Source organism: Eubalaena glacialis, chromosome X (genome assembly GCF_028564815.1).
Source record: "Eubalaena glacialis isolate mEubGla1 chromosome X, mEubGla1.1.hap2.+ XY, whole genome shotgun sequence".
Classification (NCBI taxonomy): domain Eukaryota; kingdom Metazoa; phylum Chordata; class Mammalia; order Artiodactyla; family Balaenidae; genus Eubalaena; species Eubalaena glacialis.
The window spans coordinates 77,587,189-77,599,338 of NC_083736.1; the positions used below are offsets into that span (position 1 = coordinate 77,587,189).

The 12,150-nt window shown below is 38.1% G+C and overlaps 1 protein-coding gene across 1 annotated transcript in view; it reads left to right on the plus strand.

Moving 5' to 3' along the window:
- The window catches only part of APOOL (apolipoprotein O like), a 69,393-nt gene extending 59,950 nt beyond the window's left edge, over nucleotides 1-9,443 (plus strand). The window contains exon 10 of the mRNA XM_061178823.1: nucleotides 8,911-9,443. Within this exon, the coding sequence (XP_061034806.1) occupies nucleotides 8,911-8,999 (89 nt within the window). The 3' untranslated portion in view covers nucleotides 9,000-9,443. The remainder of the gene's footprint in view (nucleotides 1-8,910) is intronic.
- Nucleotides 9,444-12,150: the final 2,707 nt, after the last annotated feature.

Here is a 12,150-nt window from a genome sequence, read left to right on the forward strand (position 1 = left end):
AAAGAAAAATATTTCATGACAAGTTAAAATTCTATGAAATTCAAATTCCAGTGTCCATAAATAAATAAAGTCTTATGGGAACACAGCCACACTCATTGTGTATTGTCTTGTCTGTGGCTGCTTTCACCCTAAAATGGCAGAGTTGAGTGGTTGTGATGGAGACCTTATGGTTTACAAAGTTGAAAATGTTTACTTTGGCCCTGTGCAAACAAAGTTTGCTGATTTCTGTTTTAGAGGGATGATGTGTGCCATACATACATGACTCATCTTCCCCTCTTGATATTTCCCAGATTATTTTATGGGTCATAACACTAAATAGTCAAACTCAAAACCCTGAAGGGCAAAACCAAATTTCCTACAGTCTTTTAGTGTGAGGGAGACAGAAACTCAGGCTGTCAATCAGAAGCTAGAGAGTATCATACCTGAGGAGGAGGGAGGAACCAGAGGTTGACTGACTCTTACTATAACTGCAGCTCAGCTCAGTGCCTGACTGGAGTGAGATGTTAAGTACTTCACCCTTCCTAAAAGAGGAAAAGGGTCCCCCCTCTGGCCAATGATATCATCTGGAGCTTCTTCAGTTCTTTTTTACACAGTGTCCACCATACAAATAAAATACTAGTCATGCAAAGAGGCAGGAAGATGTGACTAACAAAAGAGAAAAAAAAAAATAACAGCAGACCCACAGGTGATCTAAATATTGAAGTTAGCAGAAAAGCACTTTAACTATGACTAATATGTCAAATGGAAAACGTGATGAACAAAATGGATAGAAAGATGGAGAATTTCACAGAAAGTTGAAATCTATTAAAAAATCAAGTGGATATTCTAAATGTGAAAAATACAGTACATGAAATTATGAACTCATTGGACGGGTTTAATAGCAGATCGTATACAAAAAAGAGGACAGAAATAATGAACTCAAATACAGGACAATAAAAAAATAGCCAAACTGAAGTATAGAGAGAAAAAAGAATGGAAAGAATAGAACAGCATGTGAAAGTACTTTGCAATGACTAATATCTTTTAGTGTTTCAGTTACTGAAAAGCTGAATAGTGAATATCATCCCAATTTTATACAAAAGAAACAAAAATAGAATCTCTAACATTCATAACTTCACTCAGCAATTTATTAGTGATCTGTCCTATTTTTTTTGTACCTAACTTGCTTAAAATATAAATGAGATAAGGCGTGAACTAAATTATCAGTGAACAGATAACACCTAATGGCTATTTGAGATAATAATTCATTGCTGTTTTATAACTTTAAGTATCTTTATTCCTTTCCTGTTTGTATAACACCAGCTTTTTTTAAAGTCTACTAAAAAAAAAAACTAAGCATAAATTGTTTTTTATTAGAGATTTAAAATATGATAAAGTACAAAGAAAATCATTACAATGATTAGGGGATTGAGATTCAAGAAGAGTTTTTATGATTGGTAATTCTTTGGGAGGACAGAGAGCCCTGGATCAAAAGGGATGAAGAAATTTCTAAGAGGAAAGATATAATCCTTAATTACTCAGAATAGCATGAGATGACCCTTTAAAAAAAAAGGCCGAAATCAAATGACCTAGGTTGAATGGTTCTAAACCAGAGGGATCCACATCACAATTTCTTGAGTTTTTGTTTTTGTTTTTTCTAAAATTCACTCTAACAAGAATTATAAAGCAGAATCTCCAGTGGTGAGGCCTCCAAGCAGGTGGATTGTAGGAAAAGCTCCACAGGGAATTCTCTATGTATATTCCTCTAGTTAATAATATCTGACATAAGCTATGGATAAACTAAAAATTTGAAGCCTTTCAACAAATTTTGAGAGGTGGAGCCCTAAAGGCAAAGGAGCCTTTCAAATTTAGGTGATCTGACCCTTTGACCAGATTTTGGACAAGAATATAAATTAAGGTAGTGAGTAGAAGTGTTAGAGAACTTAGTCAATTGGTGGACATTGTTAAGAAAATTAGACACACTCAGACTTATATAAAATAATTATTTGTCAATACTTACTATAGTATGTCTGTTTGATTAAAAAAAACCATTGATTAAACTATTTCGTAGTATACTTTTCACTTGTACTGAGCAAAGGCTTCCACCAGGTGGCAGTAAAGATGCATTTGGGAAAGAAGCAGACAGAACCACTAAGCTTAACCTGTTCTGTGTGCTACAGACCCCTTCTCAGAATGTTTTAAATGCATAAACTAAAATACATAGTAATGTATGAGCTTCCTTAATTGTGTTAATCAACAATATCTAACAACATATCTGATTAAGGCTATAATTTTGAAGTAGTAGTAAGTGTAAATATTTCAAGATATCTGCAACTGCAGTGTGATTATCTGTGATTTCTGTTAGTGACAAAGTCTAAGGTACCGTCAATATTATTGTGGTTTGTTGCCTGCATTCATTATCGAAGAAAACGTTCATCTTCAGTCAAATGTTAATGAAAATAAAGACAAATTTCCCCCATTCAAGTTCGTAGATCACATGAATTCTATCCACAGACCTCCCTCCCCCAAAGGGATCCCAGGTTAAAAATCTGTCTGTGGAGAACTGTATTAATGTCATAGATAGTGATTATTTAAGATCTGGCTGTTTTTAAAATATACTTAGTGGTGAAATTACATATAGGTCTATCCCAGTTTATAAAGCAGAAACTGTTTCTGAAAAAGTAGGTGTAAAATAAAGAACTGTATGTAAATTTTTCCCCTTCATTTTCATCATAAAACTGGAAATTAAATTCCTCTATGGAAAAAAGGTGTGTCTCCCAAATGTAAAAAAAAAAAAAAATCATTTCAAAATGAATCAGAGTTTGAAAAACATTTAAAATAAAAACAAGTTTGTGAAAAAAATATTTTTAGTCTTATGTCACAAAGTAAATATAAAAATTGTTCTTACCTACTTACCATGCACAGGGTATTGTATGTACCACTTTGTGTGCATTATGTTGAATACTAAAAGTAAATAATTAACATTGTTACTGCTCTAAGCCGCATTTTACAGAATAGCCAGGGTTGTTGTGTTTATTTCAGATTTTTCTTATTTCTTGAGGTAGGATTGTATTGTTATAAACTTCCCTCTTAAAACTGCTTTTGCTGCATCCCATAGGTTTTGGGTCGTCATGTTTTCATTGTCATTTATTTCTAGGTAATTTTTGATTTCCTCTTTGATTTCTTCAGTGATCTCTTGATTGTTTAGTAGCATATTGTTTACCCTCCATTCGTATTTTTTACAGGTTTTTTTCCTGTAATTGATATCTAGTCTCATAGTGTTGTGGTCAGAAAAGATGCTTGATACAATTTCAATTTTCTTAAATTTACCAAGGCTTGATTTGTGACCAAAGATGTAATCTATCCTGGAGAATGTTCCATGTGCACTTGAGAAGAAAGTGTATTCTGTTGTTTTTGGATAGAATGTCCTATAAATATCAATTAAGTCCATCTGGTCTGTTGTGTCATTTAAAGCTTGTGTTTCCTTATTTATTTTTGGTTTGGATGATGTCTGTCCATTGGTATAAGTCGGGTGTTGAAGTTGCTTACTATTATTGTTACTGTTGATTTCCCCTTTTATGGCTGTTAGCATTTGCCTTATGTATTGAGGTGCTCCTATGTTGGGTGCATAGATATTTACAATTGTTATATCTTCTTTTTGGATTGATCCCTTGATCATTATGTAGTGTCCTTCTTTGTCTCTTGTAATAGTCTTTATTTTAAAGTCTATTTTGTCTGATATGAGAATTGCTACTCCAGCTTTCTTTTCATTTACCTTTGCATGGAATATTTTTTGCCATCCCCTCACTTTCAGTCGGTGTGTGTCCCTAAGTCTGAAGTGGGTCTCTTGTAGACAGCATATATATGGGTCTTGTTTTTGTATCCATTCAGCCAGTCTGTGTCTTTTGGTTGGAGCATTTAATCCATTTACATTTAAGATAGTTATTGATATGTATGTTCCTATTACCATTTTCTTAATTGTTTTGGGTTTGTTTTTGTAGGTCTTTTCCTTCTCTTGTGTTTCCAGCCTAGAGAAGTTCCTTTAGCATTTGTTGTAAAGCTGGTTTGGTGGTGCTGAATTCTCTTTTGATTTCTCCGTCGAATCTGAATGAGATCCTTGCTGGGTAGAGTAATCTTGGTTGTAGGTTTTTCCCTTTCATCACTTTAAATATGTCCTGCCACTCCCTTCTGGCTTGTAGAGTTTCTGCTGAAAGATCAGCTGTTAACCTTATGGGGATTCCCTTGTATGTTTTTTGTTGCTTTTCCCTTGCTGCTTTTAATATTTTTTCTTTGTGTTTAATTTTTGCTAGTTTAATTAATATGTGTCTCGGTGTGTTTCTCCTTGGGTTTATCCTGTATGGGACTCTCTGCGCTCCCTGGACTTGATTGACTATTTCCTTTCCCATGTTGGGAAAGTTTTCAACTATAATCTCTTCAGATATTTTCTCAGACCTTTTCTTTTTTTCTTCTTCTTCTGCGACGCCTATAATTCGAATGTTGGTGTGCTTAATGTTGTCCCAGAGGTCTCTGAGACTGGCCTCCATTCCTTTCATTCTTTTTTCTTTATTCTGCTCCTCAGCAGTTACTTCCACCATTCTATCTTCCAACTCACTTATCCGTTCTTCTGCCTCAGTTATTCTGCTATTGATTCCTTCTAGAGTATTTTTAATTACAGTTATTGTGTTGTTCATCACTGTTTGTTTGCTGTTTAGTTCTTCTAGGTCCTTGTTAAACGTTCTTGTCTTTATTCTATTTCCAAGATTTTGGATCATCTTTACTATCATTACTCTGAATTCTTTTTCAGGTAGTTTGCCTATTTCCTCTTCCTTTATTTGGTCTTGTGGGTTTTTATCTTGCTCTTTTGCCTGTAAGATATTTCTCTGTCTTCTCATTTTGTCTAATTTACAGTATTTGAGGTCTCCTTTCACTAGGCTGCAGGGTTGTAGTTCCTCTTGCTTCTGTTCTCTGCCACTGGTGGTGGGGTTGCTTCAGTGTCTTGTGTAGGCTTCCTGATGGGAGGGACTGGTGCCTGCGTTCTGGTGGTGGAGCTGGGTCTTTTCCCTCTGATGAGCAGGGCCATGTCAGATGGTGTGTTTTGGGGTGTCTGTGAGCTTAGCATGACTTTAGGTAGTCTGTGTGCTGACAGGTGGGTTTGTGTTCCTATCTTGTTTGTGTTTGGTGTGAGGCATCCAGCACTGGGAGCTGCTGGCAGTTGGGTGGAGCCGGGTCTTAGATTCAGATAGAGGCCTCCGTGAGAGCTCTAGGTGATTAATCTTCCCTGTGGCTGGGAATTCTCTAGTGGTCCAGCATCCTCGGCTCGGTGCTCCCACTCCGGAGCCTCAGGCCTGACTTCCGGTCGATGGACCAAGACCCCACAAGTCGCTCGTCCCAGCGATAAAGGGGATTAAAAAAAAAAACACTAACAAAACCCCAGACAAATGGTAAAGAGTAAAATCGAACAAACAGAAACAGAAACAAGGAAACACACAAACACACACACACACACACACAAGAAACAAAAACAGAGCCAGATAAATCAAATAGCAAGAGACCAGACAAACCAAAGAACCCAAGAACAAAATCAGAGAATTAAGAAGAAAGCTGACAAAAACTCAAAACCAAAAAACAAAACCAAAGCAGAGTGCCAACTGAAGGATGAAGCAAAGAAACAAAACAAACTGACAAAAATGATATTTAAAAAAGAGAAAAAGAGAAAGGGGAAAGAAGACAGAACAACAGAAAAGCAATGTAGAAACAGAAATATAAAAAAAAAAAATAGAAAATATATTAAAGAAAAAAAAAGGGACAAACAAAACCCCGGAGAAATAGTAAAGGCAAAATCAAACAAAAACAGAAACAAGGAAACACACACACGTAAAAGAAACAAAAACAGAGTCAAATACAATAAAAAGCAAGAGAACAACCAGACAAATAGAAGAACTCAAAAATGAAATCAAACAATTAGGATTAAAACTAACAAAAACACAAACCAAAGCAGTGTGCCAGCCAACTGAAGAATAAAGGAAGGAAACAGAACAAACTGATAAAAATGATTTTAAAAAATAATAATAATAAAATAAAATAAAAAGGGAAAAAACACAGGACAACAGAAAAGCAAAGTAGAAATGGAAATATATTAAAAAAAAGAAATACACATTAAAGAAAAAGAGGAAAAGAAGGGAAAAGAACACAACAGAAAAGCAAAGTAAAAATAGAAATATATTTAAAAATATGTTATAAAACACAGAGATCCCAAAAGACTAAAAAAAAGAAACAACAACAAACAAAAACAGAAAAAGAAACCAAAAAAAAGCTAGAACCAACAACAGAAGGAATCAAAACATAATAAAATTAATAGTAATAATTATGTTTCCCTGGGGTCTCCACGGTAATTGTCCTTGCACACGCTGTGAACCACAGCCCAAGAGGCTCTCCTCTGCCTCTGGACTGGTCTCTGGACCTGCTGTGGGCCCTGTGGGTACCACTCTGACTCTGATCTGGCCCAATTCCTGTGTGCACTTGCCCCCAAATTCCACAGCTGCCAGAGCTAGACCATTTTCATTTGTGGGAACACTCACTGTGTACTCAGATATTCCATAGATGCAGGGTCTACCTAGCTGATTGCAGGGATTTAATCTGCAGCTTGTACAGCTAATGGAAAGATTTTCAGTCTTCTTCCTTAGTCACCCCATCCCTGAGTTTCAGCTTTGGTTTTATCCCCACCTCTACGTGTGGTCCACCCACAGATGTCTGGTCCTGAGGCTGCCTTGGAGCTCTTGGGTCATCCCTGGGAGGACCAGGCACAGAGGTGGTATGACTGCTTGGATTGCAGGAGCCCTGGCGGCACCAAATGCGCAGGGAAGCCAGCGGCTACAGGCAAAAGAGATATGGCCCTAGTGAGGGCCTTTTCTGGCACCCAGTGTAAGATGTATGAGGGCCAGCCCTCGCTGGGGTTTTTCTGGCACCCGGCAGCAGGTGTGTGAGGGCCAGCCCCGAGAAGGCTTTTTTTTTATTACCCTGCAGCCAGTGCGTGAGGACCAGCTCTAAGGGGGCTTTTTTTATTGCTCAGCAGCCAGTGCACAGGAGCCATCCCTGAGCAGGCTTCTTTTATTGTCATTGGCAGGCTTTGGCATGTGGGGAGAGAGAGGCTACAATAGTGGCTCCTCCCCTTGCGTGTGACTCAGCAATAGCGCCCTGCTTCCATGGTAGTCTGGTCTTTCTCCATAGGCATTCCCTGCTGTGGATTTCCTTCCTCCTGTCTCCTCAGTCCGTCTCTGCACAGCCAACAGCAGTTCTCGCTCTGGGCCTGTTCTCCAGTCCCCACGCACCAACTCCCAGCCCCCTTGCACACCTGTGAACACATGTCCCAGTCTGGGGTACGTAGGGCCATGGTATGGACCATCTGTATTTCTTACTCTGTCCTGTCTGCCACAGATCGGCTGCGTCACCCTCTTCCGACAGCCTCAAATGCTTCCCTTCTGTCCCAATTGATTTCCCCATCAGAGAGGGGGTTTCCCCAAATTCAGGAATCTCTCTGCTTCAGCTCCCCAACCCCAGGGTGCTGGTCCCATCCTGCCTCCTCTCTCCTCCTTCTCCCTTCTTTTTTCCGTCCTACCTAGTTATGCAGGGATCTTTATAGTCCTTTCCAATGTCCAAGGTCTTCTGCTAGTTTTCAGCTGGTGTTCCATGAGAATTGTTGCATCTATAGATGTAGTCCTGCTGCACCCGTGGAGAGAGATGAACTCCACGTACACCTACTCCACCACCATCTTGAATCTCCTCTCCTAATGTTCTTAACCTCAAAAAGTTGGAGTATCCAAAGGGCTCATTTCTTGGACCTCTTTTCTGATGTTCTGGAAGACCTCATATGGTCTCATAGTTTTAAATGCCATATATAGGCTAGGAACGTAAAATTTATAAACCAGCACAGGCTACTCCTGTGCTGAACTCTAGATTCACATTTCTAACTGCTTACTCAATATTTGTATTCAGATGTCTAGTTAGCAATTCAAATGTAGCACATCCAAAACTTAACACTTCATTTGCCTTCTCCCAAACATGGTTCTACGCTTTCCCCTATCTCAGTAAATGTCAACTCCACTCTTCTAGTTTCTCAAGTTAAAGAGTCTCACTCACACAACATATTGAGTCCATTTAGGAAATCTTGTCCATTCTACCTTAAGAAGTTATCCAGAATCCAATACCTTTTCACCACCTCCACTGCTACTGCCCTAATAAAAGCCATCAGCATCTCCCTCCTGGGGTACTGCAATAGCTTCCTAACTGCTCTCCCTACTTCCATGCTTGTTTCCCTATACTCTCTTCTCCCCATAGCCAAGAGTAATCTTTTAAGAAACATAACATCATGTCACTCTGCTCAGAACTGTCCAGAGACTTCTCATCTCTTAGAATAAGGAGAAAAACTTTGCCATGGCCCTATGTGGCCTGGCCTTCCATTGTTTTCTGATCATGCCTCCTACCACTCTCATTGTACCCACCATTAGCATATCTTGCCAACTCTGTTCTAGCCATATTGGCCATTTTATGGCTCCTCAGACATGCCTAAGTTCTATTACACTTGCTGCCTGCTCTTCCTGTAAGGCATTTCCCTCAGGTATCTACAGGGCTCACACCTTCACCTCCTTCAGTTCTTTGCTCAAATATAGAAGTCTTTCCCTGGCCACCCTATTTAAAACTGCAAATCACCCAAGCACTCCATATGCCCCTCCTTCCTGATTTATTTTTTTTTTTTTGCATAGCATTTACCACCTTCTGATATGTCATTTAGTTTATTGTCTCTCTCACCCAACTTGAATGTTACGTCCATGTTGGCAGACATTTTTATCTGTTTTGTTCACTGATGTGTGCCCCGTATCAACAAGAAATTTGTTAAATGAATGACTAATTTTTTTCATTTTAATACTTTATCAGGTGCTACACAGTTTATGCCTGACCCCAAGCTCATGGATCACGGGCAGTCCCATCCAGAAGATGTAGATATGTACAGCACTAGAAGCTGAAATAGTCTGCATAGAGAACTACAAGATGTGTGAAGTTGCGAATAATGATGAAAAAAACATGTAAAGGGTAACTGTGATGCATGGAGTATAATTTAAACCAAGTTTTTCCCTTACATCTTCTAATGTACAGTTAGACAAATCACGTAAGTGATTAAAACTCAAATTGAATACAATCCGAACAATATTAAATGATCGATGAGGAGGCAGAGATAGAAGTATTAGGATGCATTTGTGATTTTTAAGGGTATTTATAAAAAAATAAAAATAAATATATGAACACTGATGAGACTAAAATCTGAAAAAATACGTATGTGTGTATATAATTATGTATACATATGCACATATATATTTGCTTTAGCTTTTAAGAATTAATGTCAGCTAAATTAGAGTTGTGTGTGGAAGGATATGTTCCCTCCCTCTCTGTTTTTCATTTCCCAGAGCTGGAATAAAATATCCATATTTTATGACACTTGGGCTTGGCTTTGTCTCTTTGTTTTATTAATGTTAACTCCTCTTAAATGTCCCAAGATACCTCTAACTATTTGAGAGGAACATATGCTACACGGGACCCCCAATGCTGCTTAGCATTCCTTCTACTGGTTCCTGGGTGGTTTCCTATTCTGTTCTCCAGGAGAGGCATTACAGACCTTTTATTCTCAGGCCTCCTATACCTGCCAAAGATGACTGTGTCTCCTATTACATAGAGAAAAAAATAAGTTATTAGACATAGTTTTTCCCAACTTCTTCCCATCTACCTTCAAGACTTACCTCTTTTCAGCCATGCATCCCCCTTTTCTAAAGCTAATGCTTCTATTTGTGTTCCTGATCTCCTCCTTTCCTATCTTTTCCAGTACCATATTCCATCCCGTTTAATCTTCAGTCTTTGGTTTCTCTTTTCATTCATTTCGTTTCCTCAATCTCTAACTAGCTTCGGATCTTCTTTATCCAAAGACAACAGTAGCAAAAACCTTTCCCCAACTCTGCCTCTTCCTCTTGAGCTATCTTTTCTTTCTCTTTCCTATGATTTTCAGACTTCATAAAACAGTAATTAATGTCACTTTCTTACTTCCTCTCTTTCAATTCCTCTCTAACTTGTGACACCTTGGCCTCTATACCTACTTGAATATTCTGTAATGTTTGACTCTTGACCACTCCCTCCTGAAATTCAGTCCTCTCTTTGGTGTCATTCCTGCTCCTCTTGTTCTTCTTCATTCTTCTCTTGCTCTGAATCCCTTAAATGCTGAGGCTCCTCAGGTTGCATTTCTAGTCTTTTCTCATTCTGTGCTCTCTCATTTCCATTCAACATACTTTACTGACTTCAGCCACCATTTATATGTCCTTATTATTTATATTTCCAGCTCCTGTATTTCTCCAGAAGTGTATACCTATCTTTCTAATTATTTGTTAGTCATATCCACCTTATATCCCATAGATATCCTCAATGTCAATAGACTTAAAACTAAATTGTCTCTACATCTCTCTCATTTCTGTGTTTCTCAAATCTTTTCTACCTTCTCTAATCCTTGCTCTCATTCAAGTCTTCTTCATCACTTTCCTGGATTATTATAGTAGCCTCTGGTTAATCTGCCTGCTATCAATCTTGCTTTTTGTCACTTAACAATACATTCTGCTTATAAGTAACAGTAAACAAGTTAACTGTAGCTTAAATAAATGAGAGTCTATTTAAAGTCTGGGAATTGGTCAGTACAGGGTTGGTATAGTGGCTCATTGGTATCATCAAGGATCTAGACATTTTCTCTTTCCACTCTGCTCTTTAGCATGTTGATTTGTCACCTCATGATCACAAATTGGCTCCTATACCTCTGGGGAACACATACACATTCAGAGTAGGAAGAAGGGTTACAGAAACTGTACCAGATGCTTCTGACCCCCTTTTATCAGAGAAGTAAGTGCTTTCTCAAAACCCTTCTCAAAAGACTTATGTCTATATCTTGACCAGAATTTGTCATGTAAGCCACACTTAGCTCAAGGAAGATTGGCAAATCACATTTTTGTCTATGGAGAGAAAGGCAAGGGGTAAGGGATTTGGAATGGGTGTTGAGTTTAAGCTAACACACAGTATCTGCCACCCTGTTCTTCTAACCCATCTGTCATATTATTATGACATAGTTATCTTTCTAACAACTGTTATGGATTAGACTTCTTTCTGAAGTCTTCAGTGGCTAATCATTGCCTACAGAATCAAATCAAGACCCCTTAGTATGACATACAAGGCCCTTCATATATGATCCCAACTAAACTTCAATCCTTCCTTCCCTCTCCCCACCCACCCTACTGCCAATGTATGTTATATTTTATCTATAACTTACCACTTGGTTCTTGAACATGCTTTGCTATTTTATGTCTCTTTTTCTCTGCCTATGTTGGTGTTTTCTCTTAGGATTTTTTCTTTCTCATCCTGCTTCATTCCGACTTCCTACTCATCCTTCAAACCCATCCTTTCTCAGTTCTCCAAGGTAGGATTTAAATGCTCTCTCCTGTACATTCCCTTACATTTGGTATTTATAGCTGTGATAGCCCATACAATTTATTATAAAACTAAAACTAGGTTAGTATTTTTTCACTTACAAGGCTCCTTGTGGGTATGACTGAATCATATTTGTGTAGCTTTTATGCCCATGAATACCTGGTATGTAGTAGAAACTCACATGTTCTACCATGCTAGTTGTAACATAGAATTATAATTATTTTTGCACCTATCAAAAGGCTTACATTCTACTAGAAAGGATAGAAACATACACAAATACAGTGTTCTATGTAGTATCTTCCCTAAGATAGGTACTACAAAAGAACTATGGATGCTCAGAGATGGAATGTAGTTCTGAGATGAAGTTAAGGAGGCAGTGGTCCTTGATCTGCTCAAGGTGGGGAAGCAGTTCACTTGCTAGTTTTTTGTAGGTAAGCTTTTCAAAATTTAGCTTCAGTATTTTAAATAAATTTTTCTACCTCAGATCTGTTTATGATCAAATACACCGATATTTCATCAAATCCAAGAAAAAAGTGCTGCCAGGTCACCTTGTCTTTGATAAAGGAGGCAAGAATATACAGTGGAGAAAAGACAGCCTCTTCAATAAGTGGTGCTGGGAAAACTGGACAGGTACATGTAAAAGTATGAAATTAGAACACTCCC